The sequence below is a fragment of the Temnothorax nylanderi genome, unplaced genomic scaffold (assembly GCF_030848795.1).
Source record: "Temnothorax nylanderi isolate EJ_2023f unplaced genomic scaffold, tnyl_v1.0 TNYL_tig0029_pilon, whole genome shotgun sequence".
Lineage (NCBI taxonomy): Eukaryota > Metazoa > Arthropoda > Insecta > Hymenoptera > Formicidae > Temnothorax > Temnothorax nylanderi.
The window spans coordinates 1,535,646-1,556,391 of NW_027249091.1; the positions used below are offsets into that span (position 1 = coordinate 1,535,646).

Sequence of the window (20,746 nt, forward strand, 5' to 3'; positions counted from 1 at the left end):
GAAGCCGGTAACGCGATTACGCGAGATCCCGGCGAGATCTGATCTCGACGACGGGATTAAAGGCAATCGCGAGGCGATCGAGAACCGCCATTGGGTAATAAATGCGGCACATAATGAACCGCCTTTATCTAGCGGACTCGTTGAAAGCCGCCGCCGTTCGTGAATGTAAATTTATTCTCCGTGCGTAACACTCTTGCCCCCAAGGATAGCGCAAGTACGGCGGAATCTCGTTTACATTGGACACACTACAATGTCCAGCCGCTGAATGAAACGTATTACTACTTTAAAATTTTACTGCTCCATACCATAAATTTTTTGCAATAAAATGTAATAAAATCTAAATGATCAACGAAATACAGTGATTCACGAAATTATTGAAATGTACTACACGACATAATTACACAAGTTTATGAAATTTTCTTTTATTATTTTGAATTAGACAAGGCGCTTTTTGTACTAGATGTTTGGATCCTGAAAACGATGCTGTAAGCCAAATTTTATCAACACGTCAGATTTTCGAGAAATTTTTGATCAAACTTTCAAGATAACGTTAATCTTTCTTATATTAAAATTTCAAATATCGCAAAAAAGCCATTTTTAACGCATTAAAGCTCAATTATTTCGAAAACTTGACGTGCTGGGAAAATTTAGCTCGCGACATTGTTTTAGCATCCAAAAATCTATAAGAAACACCTTGTTTGGTTTAAAATAATTGTTGACTGTAAACTTGTGTTATCTATAACTAATATCGATTAGAAGAAAGCAATCGATAAAAATGGCCTTTTAATATCAATATAATATACATATAAACAAACAAATATATCTATGATCTTGCTACAAATGTTTTTGCCCACAAATTAAAAAAAATTAGTACGATTTGATTAGTTTTAGGTCACTGTATATTACGGACAGATGAAGTAATAAGTCATTATTGAAAATGAAATTAAATGAATTGTGGAATAACATTTTACGTATAAATCAATTAAATTTGTTGCATTATGGTTTCTTAATTTGCTATATTTTTTATCTTCCGATGTAAGCAAGATAGACGTAGTTTACAGGATGTAATTTACATCCACAATTTACGTGCTGTTATTGTTAGCATAATAATTTAAATATGCTTTTGCTTTGATGAGAAATTAAGACGTACGAGTCTAAACACCAATCTAATCGTATTTTCTAATACATAGAAAATTCGTTAAACTTTCTTTATGTATGGTATCCGTGTTATAATAAACTTGCTGTACAGAGATAACAGACATGAATGCATAAAAGGACATGTGCATCTGTCAAGTACGTACCAGCAATGTCCCGAGTTTAAACGAGCCCTAGAAGCGCGCATAATTTAGTTGCACTGATATGCATTCATTCGCGAGACACACGCTACTTCTCATGGTGAAACAACGAGCCTGTTCAGGATCACCATCTAGAGATGAACGACGGAGCTCTCTCGAGCACTCGGTGGTCACCAAAACCTGTCCGACACTCCGAGTGACTTCGACATTTTTCACGGATCGTCTTCGATAGCGACCCACGCGTTCATCCAGTTCCCGAAGTGGACCTTATCCAAGGTCAGTGACGTGTGGACCGCTAGAGAAAGCACTGACGAAGTGCACTTTGTTGCGAAAGCACTTACGAACGACGCGCACGTTGCATGACGTTTTGATATTAGTATTATAGGTTACTAAGATCCAAAGTCGAACCATAAATAGCAGTTTTTATTCTAATTTTACTATATATATATTATAACGGTTTTATTTCTCTTCATCTTAAAGAGAAAACTGTTCGAAAATAATAATTATAAATAAATGTGAATATTTTTATTAGGTATTAACTTCTTTTACTATCACCTAGTTCGTTCAGATAATTTTTAAAAAGTAAATTAATTTTTTATATACCTCAAAATACTAAACAATTTAAACTATTTATCAGTCGAGTGTATAGATGGACACATGCGGATATCTTTCCTTCTCTCACTCTCAGATATTCTCTTTTTCATTCTCTACTTTTTTCAATCCACTTATATATAATTACTAATCCGAATAAATGCAAATCTAAAATAATTTTAAAAGTTTCCTGTCATGCCATAAAATTAAAAGCGCTTACTGTGATATAGTATTGAGATTTAAAAGTTATGAAATCGAAACATTAATTTCAAATTTTGCATAAGACAATTTATTAACTCTTCGTTAATTCTGAGTCATCTTATATATTGCCATTCCAGCATCAATTGATATTCTTTCGAGGCGATTGATTTTTTTTATTTTTTTTTTTAGTATTTTTGCGTTGCATCGGCGTAATTACTTAACCGGCAATAAGCTGATCAGCTGCCGGTATTTCCAATCCTCGATTGAACGCGCGTGGATAAATGATGACACGTCCATTCAATGGCGCGATTAAAGTACCTCTACGGCGTTAGCGTATGCTGTACAACTAAACATTTTTTCCATACAGAACGAACAATGTACGTATTATAGATACGAACGCAAATTCAATCGTTTTATAGAACTTTATAATAAATATCCCTTTTTATAGAGAAATAGAATCATGTAATTATTTCATAAGAATATGTATTTCCCCGCTTTTAGCTCAAGCTTATTAGCAAATATAGCTTCGATCATGCTTTGATTATTCATATTTTACATAATTCGATTTATAGTTTCTAATGCGCCGTTCGAGCTCGCAGACTTCGTGCCATTGATGTACGCAACAGTCATCTATACGCCGGTAAGTCAATTACAAACGTAGTCGGTAACTAGTCGATAACCCAGCTCATAGGGTAAAACGCTAGCATAGGAAATAATATAAAAACTTACCCTATATATACATATATGTATGTATACATATACAGAGTCTAGGTTAAAAGTCTGGATACAGTCGGATATCTTGCAAACAAAGCATTTTAGAAAAAAAATGTTTTAGACAAAAATTGTAGGGTTTAAAAAGATCGATCTGTTTACTACTTTATTAGTTTGATCTCAGGTAGCGTCCTTAAGGTCAAGTTAGGTTCACTTTAAATTTTTTTAATTGGACCCTCAATTTTTTATTGCATATTCTTGTAGCTCTTATCAAGACATTTTTAAAACACTATAATAAAGTTCACTTTTTCGTTTAGAATTTTTTGAGATATTTTAAATTTTGTCATACTTTTAACTATAAAATATAGAATATCTCGTAAAGTATTCACTTTTCTATAACTTTACCTTGATACTTTTATACACAGAGAAATAAAAGGAATCAAATGTTGTAAAAAAAAAAAAATAATTATTATTATTTAAAAAAAATTTATTGCATCTTGTAGACGCATTCAATTTTACAAAATTGCAAATGTAAAAGTTAATGTTATTATGCGATTTCTTTCATCATTCTATGTATAAAAGTATCAAGGTAAAGTTATTGAATACTTTACAAGGTATATTTTATATTAAAAATATCATGACATAATTCAATTAAAATATCTCAGAAAATTCTTAACGAAAGAGAGCTTTATCATAGTGTTTTAAAAAGTTCATATTTTCATTATGTGGTCGATTCCTCGATCGGAACTATGCAACTTTTGTCTGAAATATTTTGTCTATAATCGAGCAGTTTTTGAGATATTCGGGGATACGGGGGATACCCAGTGTGTATATATATATATATATTGTAACGAATTTATTTCTTTTCATCTTAAAGAGAAAACTGAGAGAAATAACAAAATTATAAATAAATGTGCATGAATACTTCGTTTTTATTAGGCATTAACTTCATTTACTACAACCTAGACCGCTAGATAATTATTAAAAAGTAAATGGTTTCTTTATATGTATATCCCAAATGCTAAACTATTCAAATTATTAATTAATTACAGGCCTGTATTCATAGTCGGATCTTATTTCAAGACCGTCTTAATGTTTTAAGATGCTAATACAGCTCTGTGATTGATTCGTTTTACATCTATAAGATTGTACTTAAGACGGTCTTAAATTTAAACGACTATGAAGACCGGTCATAGTATCATAGTCGGTTCTTATATTTAAGACTGTCTTAAGTACAATCTTAAGACGTTTAAGACGTCATGAACCAATCACAGAGCCGTATTAGCATCTTAAGATATTACTTAAGACAGTTTTGAAATAAGATCTGATTATGAATACCGGCCTGTGAAGACCGGTCATAGTATCGAATATATAGACGGATACCCGCGGATATCTTTCCTTCCATTGGTTAACCAATAATCGCTAATATTACAGTGTATAAGATGTAACTCTTGCAGTTTTGGACAGTGTTTCAAAATAACGGAATACTTCTCAGGTGTATCAATTTTCACACAAAAAACTTGCAACCGTTTTAAGTTCTTACACTGCGTTAGTACTTTCAAGTAGTAATCAGTGAGGACAATACGGCCGAAAGAACCTTCTTCCAGGCGTTGACAGAAAGAGAGTAATCTGTACAAGCTATCATCATGTGTAATTGGATCATATTTCGTGAATCTCTAACAAAAATCATAAAATTATTATAGCACTTTTCAAGATGCTCGAAATACATGAGAAGCAAACACAAATTTTGATAAAGTGAAAAAAGAAATTAAGCTTAGGGTACTCGTGTTTGAAAATAAAAATTAAATTTTAACAACATATGTATATCACTATAAAATAATTAAATATTTTATACAAAAACAGTTTTTAACTTTTTTTAAACTTTTTTTTTAATAGAGAAATGTTTTTTTTCTAAATCTGAAATATCGCAAGCACGTGTGTTTACTACGTGTTCTTCTACCACCACGTGAGTGGTGGTTCGCTATACTTACACTTAACTCTCTGAGTGACTGAGATTTTTCAAGATGTATTTTTTATCTTGTTTAACATATCTTTTATCTCATTTTTTGATACATGTAATAGCGACTAACATTAAAAGTCGAACAAAAGAATTAATACAGCAAATAAAGAAAATTATCGGAAATTTGATCCGAAATTGACTAAAATAATTATCAGAAAAACTAATTTCTATCGATTTCTATACTCACAGTTTATCAGCAAAGCAGGTTTAATTTTTTTCCGTATAAAATGCGAAAGAGAAGAAATGTTGAAACACGTGGTTGATGAGCGCACACTTCTGGGTTTACATCATAATGCTGCTGATTGTGAGACCAGTGCAAGAGATAACTTCGCTTGTGGAGGGGTAAAACAAGATGGAGTGTCTCTGTGCACTGGTCAGCATGCTCAGCACAGCAATCTAGCCCTAATCCCTCCATCCCACTTTTGTGTCCCACGCGTTTCTAACGTCGTTTTGTTCCGGTTGTTTGTTCCGGAAAACCAACGGCCGTGGGATAATCCCCTCTACGCCTAAAAAAAGTTGATATAGTAGGGAACATCAGGTAGAAATTTCAGAGCCCTAGCTCATTTACTCTCGAAACGGCAAACAGTCAAAATCTCGTTAATTAAATGGCGGAAAAAACGTTGGAGGGATTAGGGCTAGTATTATAGATGCGTGAACTCAGATAGAAGTGTGCGCTCATCAACCACGTGTTTCAATATGTCTTCTCTTTCGCATTTTATACGGAAAAAATCAAACCTGCTTCGCTGATAAACTGTGAGTATAAAAATCGATAGAAATTAGTTTCTCTGATTAATTTTTTTCAGTGAATTTTGGGTCAAATTTCCGGTAATTTTCTTTATTCGCTGTATTCTTTTGTTCGATTTTTATTATTAGTCGCTATTACGTGTATCGAAAAATGAGATAAAAGATACGTTAAATAAGATAAAAAATACATTTTGAAAAATCTCTGTTACTTGAGAGGTTAAGCGTCCACTCACGTGGTGGTAGAAGAACACAGCACACACGTGCTCACGATATTTGAAATTTAGAAAAAAACATTTCTCTATTTAAAAAAAAATATTGAAATTTGTTTTTTTTTATATTAAATTGCTTATTAATAATGATATACATATATGTTGTTAAAATTTAATTTTTATTTTTAAACACGAGCACACAGCTATTCTCTAACCTCAATTTCTTTTTTTACATGACAAATAGTCAAGTGTTAGAGACCCTATAATAAGAAACTGGCTATAAGACAGTCAGTTTTGATTGGTCCGCCAGTTTTGTTAAAAGTAAGAGAAACAGAAAGAGAAAGCGATAGGAATGTATAGCCTTCTCTCTCGCAGGCTTTTGACAAAACTGGCCTTATAGTCGGAGAGCTGACGACACTTTTGGCCAAGTGGTTTTGTAAAATACGATTTTCCGTTTTCCAAACACCTGGCTGGCCGTACCTGGGGGGTTTAGAAGTACGCAGGTGAGAAAAAAAACGGATTTTCAAGTCATATTATAAGTCTTAATTTTTATCGGATATTGATAATTGATCACTCAGAAACATGCAAATAAATTGCCAGTTCGATTGCTCGGGGGAATTAGTCGCCAGGCTTAATTATAAATAATTAAAAATAATTATTTTCAAGTCATACTATAAAAGCTGGGTTTTTTTTAGTAACAAGTATAGTGCTAACACATACTACCCAAAAAAAAGCCAAATAAAAATTTTGGTCTCAACATCTCTAAAAAAATTATTGAAAATGCGCAAAGCAAATCCACAAATTCGACACTTTAACAATGTTTCTTCAGAAAAGAAGACAATTGGACCACCACTACTATCTTCACAAATAACGCAACGCTGCGCCAGCAAAGCCATTTTTTTATTTTCACATACTATTTATTGTTTATCAATCTTTTCATAAATTGATACGATAATGATAGTTAATAATACACGTTTTTAAAAACTCATGGACGCTAAAAACAATTGAGGCCATCGTCAGATCGCTCCGCCGCGCGTCGGCTTTGTGCATTTTCAATAATTTTTTTAGTAACTAATGACACCATCTTATGTGCCCCTCGAAACCGTACAACTGTTGTCTGAAATATTTTTGCTGAAAATGCTTTGTTGAAGAATTATCGAGGTGCGTTTTTTAAAATGGGACACCCTGTATATATACACATATATAAATCACGATATTTATAATAAATTTATAAATACATATATCTATTACATGAGAAATAAAAAAATGTTATAAAGAATATAAATTTAAAATCACAAATTAAAATATGTGAAATAATTATTTATTATCAATTCATTCTGTTATAAAAACTGATAGAATAGTAAAGAAATTTTTGAGTTTAACTGACATACTTTAAATTTTATGTATGTACATAATATTTTATAATAGAAGAGAAATAGAATACAATTTGTTAATAAAAAAGTTAAAAAAATAGTTTAGGTAAAAATTAATGTTTTCAGAAATAGATACCTTATATATTATTCTCTACAGAGATATATATATATATATTACTCTCTGAAGAGAATAATATATTGTTCTGCAGAACAAGATTTGTTTTGTTAATTGAAATCTTTCTCTACAAGGGCTACATTCTAATATTCACTGCCAGTACCAAAAATCTATAATTTACGTTACGTACATATGCAAATAAAAATGACAGTACTAGTAATGTGAATGGACGCAAGTTAAACTTAGATTATATAATCTTTATGCTATAATTATAAATACATGACATTTCATTTTTTTAAACATGTGTTAAAAACAAGAATTTTTTTCTATATATATATACATTTTTTTTAGAGAGAAAATATGACATCCCATTATCAACCATTATATTGCGAGGATTGTAACCGATATCCCTATATCGGCAGAGTATCCGTAGAAGAGGAAAATAGTGTTGACTTTATCTATCAATTTGTGAAAAACAGATATACTTATATGAACCAGAATATTAGCATATATGTTACTGCTCCTGACATAATTGGACCACCCAAATTTTCAAACTATGGAGAACTAGTTCATTTACCATTTTTCATTGGAAAAGATGTGGTATGTGTATTTCCTGACATTATCTGTTATTGTCTTGTAGAAAGTAATCGCAATTTAAACTTACAAAAGTTTATAGTACTTGACACTTTTTGACTTTTTAATTCAGAGAACTTATAAAGATGTCGATATCTCAACATCTCCATGGCAAAACAAAGAACCTATGAGATGGCTTGATTTTAATGATTTTATAGATTGCAGAGAGTATTCGAGTGATTCGAGTGATTCAAGTTACAAAAATAATTATTTAGGTATGTAATATTTGAATTAATAATAAAGATATTGCTAAAGAAGATATGTTTTTACATGTTGAGAAGAGATATAATTATATTTTTCATTTTAGATATTGAGTTTCATGAAGCTGTATATCCAATCAAAGTGTCTATTTACGAAATATATAATCCTGGTAACGTAATTCAAATTTTGGCTCAAGATCCTCTTAATAAGTGGATTCGGTTGTGGAATGGACCGTCTAAGACTATGCACCCGACATCAAGATTATTTTCCCCACCCTTATCGCATCCGTGCAAGTTCAAAACCAAAATGCTTAGACTAATATTTAAAAACAGTATTCCTGAATCTCACACAAAGCTAGATGCTGTGATGCTTATCGGTACATCAGATTTGATCCTTCCTAGAAATCCTGACAATAGTTTAAATCAGATGTTAACACAAATTCACTCCATGTATTCTCCATATCATGAGGATAATAATTTAACAGCAGATTTAAGAAATGTGCATCTGGATATAGTCCATCTGCAAGAGAATTTTCGTAAATATTGCACTATTTCTAAAAGGTATTATAATTGTTGACATTAAGTAATATTCAATATTTTTTTCTGTTAATTCTGTTAATAATGAAAATGTTGCGATGTTATTTGCAGCGATATGGAAACTTTTCAAGTCAAAATCTCTGGTGATGTGCAACCTCTTGGACTGAGATACTCGCGTTGTCTTTTATCAAAAAGATATTCGAATAATGAACAAAATATGAAACTCTCTTTGGATGAATCCAAAGCGTTATCACGTTGCAGTTTTTCTGAGCTACCTGTAAAGTATTCTAAGAAGTCTATTTCTCATAATAACAATTATTGCAATGTTATCTCGTGTATTACAGGTTTATATTTTATCTTTGCAGAATGAAATACTACTAAACATATTTAAAAACTTAGATTTGACGACGTTATACCACATGCGATATGTAGATAAACGCTTTAATAATTTAATACAAGACCCTGAACTCTATACGCGATTGAACATACGATGTGCGTATGTTCGCAGCTATATGCGTGATAAATTTTGTTATTTTACATCTAGATGTGGGTATTTGCAACAATTGGATCTTACAGCAAGCGCATTTGATGTTAGGGATTTCGTAAAATTTCTTGGTTATTGCGGCAGGCGTTTAACGCACTTAAGATTAAATGATTGTCCATCTGTCAACGGTCAAGCCTTGTATAAAATTTCAGAGATATGCAAAAATTTGAAACGTATGTATAAATATATATATATATATATATATATATATGATTGTCAAGATTATAGGTAAATTGCATGTAACTAATACATATTTTTTTAGAATTGGGCCTATCTAACTGTCGTATAGACGACGAAGGATTTTCGTATCTCGAGAAGCTGAAGGGTTTGGAACATTTAGATCTTTGTGATACAGTTATAGAAACTCAACGTCTTTGCAAAATACTGCAAAAAAATCAACGGATGCGTGAGTTATATTTTGAACCTGGATACCGTATAAACACATGCACAGTTGCAATTGAGTTGAAAAATTCGTGTCCGGACTTGGAAGTAATATATTTACAAGACGTAGATATAGAGAACGTTACATCGCAGACTATTAACATTCTTGCTGACTGTAAGAATTTACGAAAGGTGTATCTTCCCCTGTAAGTGTGTGCTTTTTAATTATTTTTTTAAATATATGCGACTGTATTTCTAATCGAAATTTGTGTTTGCTTTTTTTGCATTTTAAGCATCTTGAAAAAGTTACATTAATTTTCTTTTTGCGATTAAAGAACTATATTAATTATATGATTTAATTAATTATATGATTATATGATTTTTGTTACAGCTACTTAACGTTATGTCCTCCTGTCACTGATAGCTTGCTCAGATTACTTTCTTCCTGTCAACGCCTGGAAGAAGTTTCTTTCGGCTGTACTTTCCTCACTGATGACAATTTGAAAGTACTAACGCAGTGCAAAAACTTAAAACGGTTGCAACTTTCTGATGTGACAATTGCTACACCTGAGAGTTATTCCGTTATTTTGGAACACTGTCCAAAACTGCAAGAGTTATATTTTATACAGTGTAATATTAGAGATTATTTGGTTAACCAATGGAAGGAAAAATATCCGCATGTGTCCGTCTATACATTCGATGATGTCGATACATTATTCAATAGTGATTCTGATTCTGATTCTGATTCTGATTCTGATTCTGATTCTGATTTTGATTTTGATTTATTTTGAGACGAAAATCCTAATACCAAAATGCCGAGGCTATATAATAGTTTTTAAATGAGAAGTGTTTAAAGTTGATCAATAAAATTGTCCGAAATATGCGCGCTCAGTCATGTCACATTGCACAGCAGTGAAGGTTCAAGCGCATCAATTCTATTCTTGAAACTGATACATATGTATATGTATAATACATACATACATATAGAAAATTTGCTTGAAAACACCTTTACTACTATGTAATGTGACATGATACATTCTCTTTGCAATTGGCGCAATTTAAAGATTTCACATCTTTTTTTGAAATACATATCACTTGGGTTGAATTAGGTAACGCAATTTTGTGAATTATTTTGTTAGGGAGAAATAAAGCTATTATACATATCACTTGGGTTGAGTTAGGTAACGCAATTTTGTGAATTATTTTGTTAGAGAGAAATAAAGCTACTACCATTTAAGATTTTTGGATTTACAACATACATTGCGTGTGTACTTGGCGCCTTTTTTTTACCTTTTTTTGAAAAAGGTAATTTTGTACTGATGTAATGTGACATGACTAAGCGCGCAAATTTCGAACAATTTGATTGATCAACTTTAAACACTTCTCATTTAAATACTATTATAGCTTCGGCATTTTGGTATTAGAATTTTCGTCTTAAAATAATCTCAGGAATCTACTATTAACGGTTGACGTGCCAGGTCTGGAACATTCTTTATAATCAAATTAGAATAAAAACTGCCATTTATGGTCTGAGCTTAGATCTTAATAGCCTAATACTATTTCTATTTGTACACAAATTTTTTCCGATTTATAGTAAACTGCGCGTCGATTCTTTGTCGTACTTAAAACACAGTTATTGTTAGAACATTAAAATTCTCTTCCTCCCCCTAATTAAATCGATTCGATTTATCTTTGATGCTAAGCATCTAAATAACTGTAAAGTTATTATAGGGGGGGGGAGAGAGAGAGAGAGAGAAGTTAAAATAAAACAATTTATTAACTCCAGCTACATACACAGTAAAAAATTTTGTGTCAATGGAAGTCCACTCTCAATTTTGTGTTAAAATAACTCATTCATCGTGTTATTTTTGACATTTAGAAATGTTATATCGACATTTATAACATTTCTAAATGTCAAAAATAACACGATAAATGAGTTATTTTAACACAAAATTGAGAGTGGACTTCCATTGACACAAAATTTTTTACTGTGTAGCAAAGAAGTGTACTTGGTTTATATTATTTCTTTAACCATTCACTCCATCCATATTCTACTTTCCTATATTTTAATTATTGGATTGCACATTACTTCGACCTATCTTTCTGTTCTAATCTCCAATCTACATATATCTTTCCTCTTATATCTGCTTCCGAAAAAGAAGAGAAGAAGTTAAGAATTTTCCTCGATAATCAAAGAGCTAATAGGTATGATAAAAATTTCGTATACTATTTCGTTATATGTATAATTTATTTTTTTTATTTTTTAAGGTTTTTAATTATTTATTAAAAATTTATTTATTTTTCGTAAAACACAAAATTAATTTAAATATAAATTTTTTTGTATAAAGTTATTTGAAAGTCATGTTGTTATATACCGTTAAAATTTTCTTAATGTGGTGTTATTAAATGTGGTATTATTAAATAGCGATATTGCATAGCGTTGTAAATGTTGTAATGATAGTAAAAAAAGCTAAATGGCGCGCGTGTATAGTACGCGCTTGTAGTGTTCTACTTTAATTTGAAAAGCTATAGCAACAACTGCATAATTTCCATAATTAAATAATAGCTAAATATAATCCATTCGTTACATTTTAAATATTCTCCGACGAACTGGGGGCCTATATTACGTATTTTTTCACGAAGTAAAAATACGAAAAGTGAGAGAATTCACAAGAGTATCTACGATTTTATTGGTCGAAATCTAGTAAATCTATTCACTTTTCGCATTTTTACTTCGTGAAAAGATACATAATAGGCCACCAGGCTTTATCGCCTATTTTTTGCTTTGTTTCGTAATCTCGATATAATAATTCTTTTCTTTTCTTTTCTCGAAATATACAACAAACTTCATAGAGAACGAGTATATGCATGTTAATAATGGTTAGAATTTAAAAAGTCAAATAATAAGCGTCTTATTATAGATTGCACATTTACATTGTAAGCATTTTAAAATGGATTTTAAAGACGTCAAGGATATAAATACTCGATTTCCTAGAAGAAATTATTATTCAGATACTATTATGGGTGAGACTTCTATAGTTATCACATTTGAGATCAAAGCGTCCTTGATTCTAAAATATATCAATTATATGAAATAATTCCACAAATCGCACAGGCACAAAACCAATTGGTTTACCTACTGCCCCGAGAAGAACCAACCTCGCATGGCAAATTCTCACCGAACGGCATAGTCCGATTGTAAAAGGCATTAAAATACAAAAAATGCAAGCTGTCCTTGGCGCAGCTGAGCGATGGATGACTTTCCCTGAAGATAAATCTATCGTACGCAAGTACATAATTATGCAAAAGCATAATTACGCCATTTGAATAAGATTTATCTTATTATCAGAGCCTGATGTAACAAATGCATATAAATTCTTAGCATGCAATTCAATTTTAAATGAAACTTATATCTAATATTCAATAATTTCCGAAATTTCTGTTTTCTTACGAATGCAGGCGTTTCCGGCGGAAACCTTTTTACCAAAAGTACAAATGGCATATACTGTCGACCCAAACATTCCGCCGCGCAACGTTGAAATGGAAAGAAGACGAAGAATATATAAAAATCTCAAGATAGAAGACACCTTAAAAGCAGAAGGTGTCAAGTCATACGACATGTTGCCGTTTGAGAAAATTCGCCCGCTACTTTCCTATGGAGAGAAATATGATTTGTATTCCAAGACAAGTTATTTGCCATTAGAACTGTTTGACGATGAGGAATACGATTGTAGGTGAGATTTTTGCTGTTATACAATAAGTATGCTCAAATCTCGAGTAATACCACTTTAATTACAATTAAGAAATTGATTCAAAAATAATTAAATAAAACCCATAAATTAATAAAAATGTAATATATATACCTATATAATAACAAGAACAAGAATAGAAAGATAGATATAAAGAAGATAAAAATTCCGTAACTATAAAAACGTTGAATATAACATATTGAATATAAAAATAGATACTTTCATAATATCAAGAAAATTGGAAAGAAATGTAAAACATTAAATATGTGAAAGAAACTATTTCTATATATGCTACTTTCTTAGAAAATAGATTATTTAATGATAAAAAAGCATTGCTTTTTAATTATTGTTTCTAATTTTTTATTTGCATACATCTGTATTATAATTATTTTTAAAATATTTTTGTCGTACAAAATGGTTGAAAGCAAAATATTAATTTATAAAATACCTACGTAGAAAGTAATAACTTATATAGTAATAAGAGAGATTTTCTCACGCTATTATAGTGGCATTATACGATGTGAAATATATTACAGTAGTTCTAGAAAAGTACAAGAGAAGATCGTAGTTTAAATATAATTTCACATTCAATACGTTTCTACGTTTTTAGTAATAAATTCATAATAGTTTTATACCGGAGAAAAAAATTTGATATACTCCAGCAAATATTGCATATTAAAGTAAGTTGCAACTTGAGTATCATGCCAAGTAGAGCTTCTACTTTAAAGGAGCGCCGACGAAACTTTTATACATCACAGATAACTTATATTTATTAAAAGTTAGAATTATAAAATTTTGTTTTAAGATTACGATATCTACGTTCTGTCTATATGAGCAATATATTTTTTATAATCAATTTATATAGTTTCTATTGGTCAAAAGTATTTTTTGTTAATTGAATATATAATACTGTCTTTGTAATTGTCTACAGTCTACATATAGTTTTTTTATTTTGCAATTTGACAGAACGGCAGAGGAATGGATAAATCTGGGCATCATCAATGGTGTTCGTTATCCGTTACCGGCTACAGTATTTATCGAAAGGATTATAAATAAGAAATGGCTATTTGATCGTAATGATAATACACTGAATAATTTGTTTGGTTGGTTTCACGCTGCCGTTATGGATTACGATAATGAAAGGAATGTGTGGACTGTTCTCACTCTAGACGGTTTTAAGCGCAAATTTCTTTTGCCTAGGATATACATCCTATTTTTTGGAGAAGATCCTAGAAAATTTGCCAAGAGGATAGCTGCTGCCATCAAACAAAGACAAATCGCAGAGACTAGTATTAGGTTAATTTATTAGGTCAAAATACTTCGTAATCTTAATATTTTTTTATTATGCACTATATGACGAACAAAATTAATTTGTGGAGTTAAAATTGTAGGAGAGTTTCCATATAGAAAGCAAAATAAGCTTATAAACACTAGAAATAATAATTGTATTTTCCATCCACTAGTTTTTGCTTTAAAAATCGACAAGAAAAGGACTATTACATTTTTTGTTTAATATCTTTTATCCTCTAGTAATAGTTTACGTTGTAATAATTAAAATAAAACTGTTATTAGTACCTTATTTCAATATTTCATGAAAATGTAGTAACGTAAAATATTGATAATGTGTATATACTTAAAGTATCTATTTCACATAGCAAAGAGAGAATATAAATTTATCAATTTATAAGTATATGTATTTAAAGCTCACATTTTGTTACAAGACCTATAAATAAAGAAAAGCGTATTATGCATGAGAATGAATAATAAATTTCATATTTTTTTATATTCTCTTTTAATTCTTTTGTATCTTTGTAATAATTCTAACAAAAATGCTTTGAATGTTTTTCGCAATAATGAAACCACATAATTATAGGTATCACTTTTATTTGGATTGCATGCTAGTAGAAGATATGCCGACGCTGGATGAAAGTCAACAGAAAGTTATAATCCTATCGGCCACGCGAGAAGGTTTCTTAAAATGTGAATCCAAACATCTTTCAAACGTATGTATACATCTTATTTATTTTTTTCAGTTACTAATTAATTTTTAATATTTAGTTAATGGACGAAATTATTTTGGAGTATCGCCGCGTTATGTGCGACCTTATGTGGAGATCTCTCATAAGGAGACAGCCGGAAACGTTTAATTTCATTATGTGGAATGGAATTGATGACATCCACGAGCTTAAGACACCAGAAATGGGAAAGTTATGCACCGAAATGAAAGACTTCGCGGTATTTACAATGAATTACGTATATTTGCGTTGATGTGTACTTTATGAGAAGACATTTAATCGCGATTTCTTGCAGGTGACCAAAAATATTTTTTATCGGATAATTTTATACGTTTTGCCGGAAGTATACGAGGCTATGGGATGCGTAGTCGTCGAATGCATCAACATATCGAATATGAATCTCTTTGTCTCGAATTACGGAAAATCTATGCACCTGTCGGAGTTCGAATCGCAACAGCAACAAGAGACTAGTACAGTGATAAAATATCTTAAAGAAACGTGGTTGGAGAGGATTACACAGTCGATCAGACTGTGTTTAAGAGATGTCGGCAAAGGATGGTTTGATCTCGGGCAAAAGAACCATGATATATATGATGTAATGAAATTAAAGCGATTCATGGATCTTATTGTACATCGAATGCAGGTACCTTAAAGTATTTGATTGCATTTAATACAATTGTTTTAGCTCTAATATGTACAATAAAATATGCGCTTAAATGCAATTGCATGTTTATTTTAAGTTGTTAATATAGCTCTAATTACGAATAATGTTACGATTAATAAAAAGAAATAAAAAATATTTTTAAAATAAGTATTACAGACTATGTTAAGGAAAGCAAAGAAAAACATTTAGATATTGTAAGATAGAAAAAGTCAATTCAAGCTCATATTTGAAATTATAAACAAAATTATAAATGAATATAAATTTTATTAAAAAATAATTTAGCTGACAAATTATATTGAATATAATGTATATCTATGATTTGTCTACAAATTATTGAATCTCATATCATCCACATACATGTATAATCTCATTATAATCCATAAAAGTTTAACATCTTTTAAGTACCATTTGATATTTATTATATGGATTATTTTATTTATTGTTACAGTATGCACTTCGGGATCTCGTAAAGAAATCGATTGTCTTATATTTAGAAATACTGGAAACTCCAGCTCTTTGTACATTAAATGTGGATGAAAATTTTGTATGGGGCAATGATCTTGTAAACACACACTTTAAGTCTCCAATGAATCCTATCTTTAATATTGATATCGCCATGAATGATGAAACTGCTTATTATTTAACGGACCTTGAATCATTTGAGGTATGGATATAATACATATATTATTTTATGTTAATTTATAAACTAAATCATTCATTTATAGATTCTTTATAACAATTAAGAAACGTTTAAAATATAGTATGCACACATCCAAATTAATTAAATTTTACTGTTAATTCGATAAATTAATTTTATAATAAATTGTGTGCCTAAGTTTTAATAAGTTAATTTATTTCCAGGAAATTATCATAGCTATATTAGACAATTCTTTGAGCCAGTGTCATCAAATTAGACAAGTTCATCCTTTCTTGTTACCCTTCCTGAAATTTCCCAAAGATCTCTATCTTAGCTCGGTCGGCTTACTAGAAAATCAGGTTTGCGAAGTTCGAGAACGCTTGAGGATCGCTTATCAGAAATCTATAATATCCCTAAAGGCATACGCGAGCGAGTATCAGCAATATTTAGGAATTTACAAATTGGATGTCGAGAAATACGTGGAGTGAGTTCAGATCGCTTCAGGCAATATCAGAAAACTGTTTAATTGGATTTCTAAATTAGAAGAGAACGCAATTGATTAACAAAGCGGAAAAATATCAATAACTTTTGATCATCATTTTTTTGCAGGGATTTTAAAAAAGCAGATCACACCGCCGCGGAAGTTCGAGATGAAGTATCCTTCCACTTTAAGATGAAATCGATCCTCGAGCTCGCACTACCGAAAGACATTGTCATAGGACCCTTTAACGTGAATGTCCGTCCTCTCAGGGAATTTCTTATACAGAAACGACAGAACTGTTGCACGCAGTTACTTATTATGTTTACCGAGAGCTTTAGAACGAAAATCGATATTGTTCTGTCTGATTATGTGCAGATCAGAACGAGGCTAAGGGTAACGCTACGTAATATTGAGCACTTGTTCGAAGAGCGGGATTGGATGGAGATTATACCACTAACGGTGAAAAATCTGAATGAAATCGTACAAAAGCTGAAGTATGAATACGATATCCTTGATCACTTCTGGTGGAATCTATCCGATCAGGACTTCGAAGCCAAATGGCAAGCTATCGGTTTTCCTCGGCAAGTGCAATTATCTGTAAGATTTCCCAATTATTTTATATAAAGACGCATTAATATGTGATCGATAAATAATCAAATAAATTAAATAATAAAAAAAATTTTTTTTAAAGTATATTACGTTAACATTTTCACACAAGTATCTGTAAAAGATTAGATTACTAAATGTACTATTAAAATTACTAGAGTATATCAGAGTACAGAATATTATTGTAGAGTACTATATTTAAAATTAATAATAAGAAAAGATTTTCTTAAGACTGATAAACTTTTAATGAATGTTTGCGCCAGTAAATAATTAATTTCATTTACAGTTATGTAATAATTAAAAACTGTATGATATTTTATCATATCTGTACTTTTTAAATAATATAATAATATATTTTTTAAATTAAATTATTACATTTATCAATTTTTAAGATTTAATTCCTTTCTTGCTTTCTTACTATGTACAGATGGAAGAGGCAACGAATCGCTTTGCCAGTGAATATGAAAAATTTCATAAAGTACAAGTGCAGGAAGAGATTCTTTTATCGGAGAGGATTGACACACTCGTAGGAAACGTTACAAATGTGACACTGCAAACAGATATCAACAAAGTACACGAAATGGCTGTAGAAGTGAAGAGGATATGGAAAATAATGAAAGATTATCAAGAATCGGGTTTATTGCTGAACGAACGACAAAAATTATTCGGCATGGATGTTATACCATTTGAGCAATTAAATCAATTGATGAAAGATTTCGAACCGTATCAAACCTTATGGATCACTGCATCCGGTAACAAATAAAAATTTTAAAATTTTAAATTTAAAATTATAGCAATTTTAATAATTTAATATAACAAATTAAGTAAAATATATGGCATTTTTATATTATATATGGTATTTTCAAACGCAGATTGGTTAAAATGGCAGGAAATATGGTTAGAGAATCCTCTGATAAGTCTCGACGCGAGTCAAATAGAAAGGGTGACAACCGACATACACAATGCTATGTCGCATTGCGTAAAAGTATTTCAAGAGAATCCAAGTAAGTTGATATTTCGCTTAGAATGTATTGAATTTTGAATATGTTATATGTAAGTTACAAAGAAAACGGACGATGCAGAAATTGTCGATGTATTTTTTCACGGATTATAGAGATGGCTGCTATAGCGTTCACTATAAGGGATCAAATCGAAGCGTTCAAGCCCTATGTCGGCATAATACAAGCTTTACGTAATCCAGGAATGAAAAATCGACACTTTGAGGAACTTACTAAAGAAACTGGTATACCTATGGCACTCACGTCAACCTTGAATTTTAAGAACTTACTTGTTCTCGATGTATTAAAACATGAGGAAACTATAAAGGCCGTCGCAGATACTGCGGCAAAAGAATTTTTGATAGAAAGTACACTAGATAAAATGATGACCGATTGGAAAACAATCACAATGGATGTTTTTCTTTATAAAAATACAAGTATGTATAAAACATTTACTATTTAATTTTATACACCTTTAAATACATTTCAAACAAACTCAAATATCAAATATCTTTCATATCTGTTGTATTTTTTATATAAATTAGAAATATAATTTTTAATGTGATATAAATGATAAAAAAGTATTTTTTAGAAAATAGAAATTTAACATTAAGATCTTTGTTATCTGACATTTTAATAAAGATAGGTGTTCGTTCGTCTCTGCGCTAACGCGAGCAGGCTAACTTGAATGCCGGGCCACTCGCCGAATGGCACGTCGAGATTCCGCGAGCGGATAGATAGGCTGACGGGATGAGGTGCGGGCGTTGGAATAAAGCTTGCCGATTAGAATCACTTTTTTTATTGCATCGTCACTACAGCTGTTCACACTGACGAGCAGAATTCAAGCTCAGCACTACTTAGGTTTAAAGACGATCGAGGGCACAAGGCGCGGAATAATTTCCGCGGCGAAATAAACGTAGTTTAGCCAAGTTTTTGTTTTACCCGAAAGGGTATAACGCGGCGATCACTCGCGTCGTTCTTCCTTAACAGGAAACTTTGGCGTAGCGAGCTTCGCTTTTTGAGATTGAACCGAGAAGTTTTGCGTACGTGCCTCTCAGCCTTGCTTGAGCGATTTACTGTTACGCGCGTGATAATTCCGGTATATCGAGAATCGAAAGGGCCTTCCGCGGGGTTTACGACGAATAAGCCGGGTCTCAGAATAACTTGGTCGCTTCGCGACAATAAGATTAATTAAACTAATAAGCATCAAATGGTTTAATATTTCTTTTATATTTAAAATATTAAAATTAATATATTAAGAAACATAACTTAATACATTAGTCAATAATTTCTAAATTTTTTATTTAGATAAATATATTATAAAGATTTCTGACGAGGTCATTACTCTCTTGGACGACGATATGCTTAAAACTCAACATCTTAGTTTTAGTCCTTTCAAAGCTGCTTTTGAGAGTCAAATCGATGAATGGGAAGCTAAATTGAGATTAATTCAGGAAGTGATTGCGCAGTGGATGAAAGTGCAAAAGTAACAATATTAGATCTCGAGTTCTGTTTGCTATTGCATTAGGATATATTGTACATATATTAAAATTGTATACACAGGCAATGGATGTATTTGGAACCAATATTCGCTTCTGAAGATGTTAATCGGCAGTTGCCGGTGGAATCACGTAAATTCAATACAATAGAGCGCAACTTGCAGCGAATTACAAAAAACGCTCGCGATTGTCCATACGTATGTAACACATTATATATGTAAATTTATTTTCACGTTTTGTGTACATTTTTCCATTTCGCCAATATGTTGAAGCATCAAAAATTCTAAACAAGACATTTATTTATCTCACATCTAAAAAATATTGATTAAACCGAAATACTGAATTAATATTTTTAATATATTATATATTGTTAATTTTAATTTATTAAAGTATAAAACGTGTGTCTATGTTGTCTATTGGCTATATTCACCTTTCGAAAATAATAATATATTTTAAAAATGTAATTGCGTTGGCCAACAATTTGTTAGTTACTTCTTAATGCAATACATTTGTTGTTTGGAACATTTTATACGTGAAACTTAA

At 31.0% G+C, this 20,746-nt stretch overlaps 2 protein-coding genes across 2 annotated transcripts; both read left to right on the forward strand.

Annotated features, from left to right (window-relative positions):
- The first annotated feature begins 7,619 nt into the window (after nt 1–7,619).
- On the forward strand, nt 7,620–11,347 carry LOC139770359 (F-box/LRR-repeat protein 4-like). Its single transcript, XM_071702258.1, has 7 exons — nt 7,620–7,859; nt 7,966–8,107; nt 8,200–8,653; nt 8,741–8,906; nt 8,995–9,346; nt 9,436–9,760; nt 9,946–11,347. The coding sequence occupies exons 1-7, from the start codon at nt 7,620–7,622 to the stop codon at nt 10,343–10,345; spliced, it is 2,079 nt and encodes a 692-aa protein (XP_071558359.1). The 3' UTR covers nt 10,346–11,347.
- A 1,702-nt stretch (nt 11,348–13,049) lies between these two features.
- LOC139770367 (dynein axonemal heavy chain 1-like) lies at nt 13,050–20,194 on the forward strand. The gene is made up of 11 exons (XM_071702264.1): nt 13,050–13,288; nt 14,270–14,599; nt 15,177–15,306; nt 15,362–15,538; nt 15,614–15,961; nt 16,844–17,103; nt 17,229–17,697; nt 18,134–18,458; nt 18,579–18,710; nt 18,821–19,141; nt 20,013–20,194. Exons 1-11 carry the CDS (start codon nt 13,050–13,052, stop codon nt 20,192–20,194), a joined length of 2,913 nt encoding a protein of 970 aa, XP_071558365.1.
- The last annotated feature ends 552 nt before the right edge of the window (nt 20,195–20,746 follow it).

Excerpts from the sequence above, each read along its gene's own strand:
- LOC139770367 (XM_071702264.1), top strand. The coding sequence starts at position 13,050 with ATGGCATATACTGTCGACCCAAACATTCCGCCGCGCAACGTTGAAATG. Across the intron at positions 15,539-15,613 it reads CCGAAATGAAAGACTTCGCG|GTGACCAAAAATATTTTTTA; the intron begins GTATTTACAATG and ends GATTTCTTGCAG. Across the intron at positions 15,962-16,843 it reads TTATTGTACATCGAATGCAG|GAAATTATCATAGCTATATT; the intron begins GTACCTTAAAGT and ends ATTTATTTCCAG.
- LOC139770359 (XM_071702258.1), top strand. The coding sequence starts at position 7,620 with ATGACATCCCATTATCAACCATTATATTGCGAGGATTGTAACCGATAT. Across the intron at positions 7,860-7,965 it reads TTTTCATTGGAAAAGATGTG|AGAACTTATAAAGATGTCGA; the intron begins GTATGTGTATTT and ends TTTTTAATTCAG. Across the intron at positions 9,347-9,435 it reads GATATGCAAAAATTTGAAAC|AATTGGGCCTATCTAACTGT; the intron begins GTATGTATAAAT and ends ATATTTTTTTAG.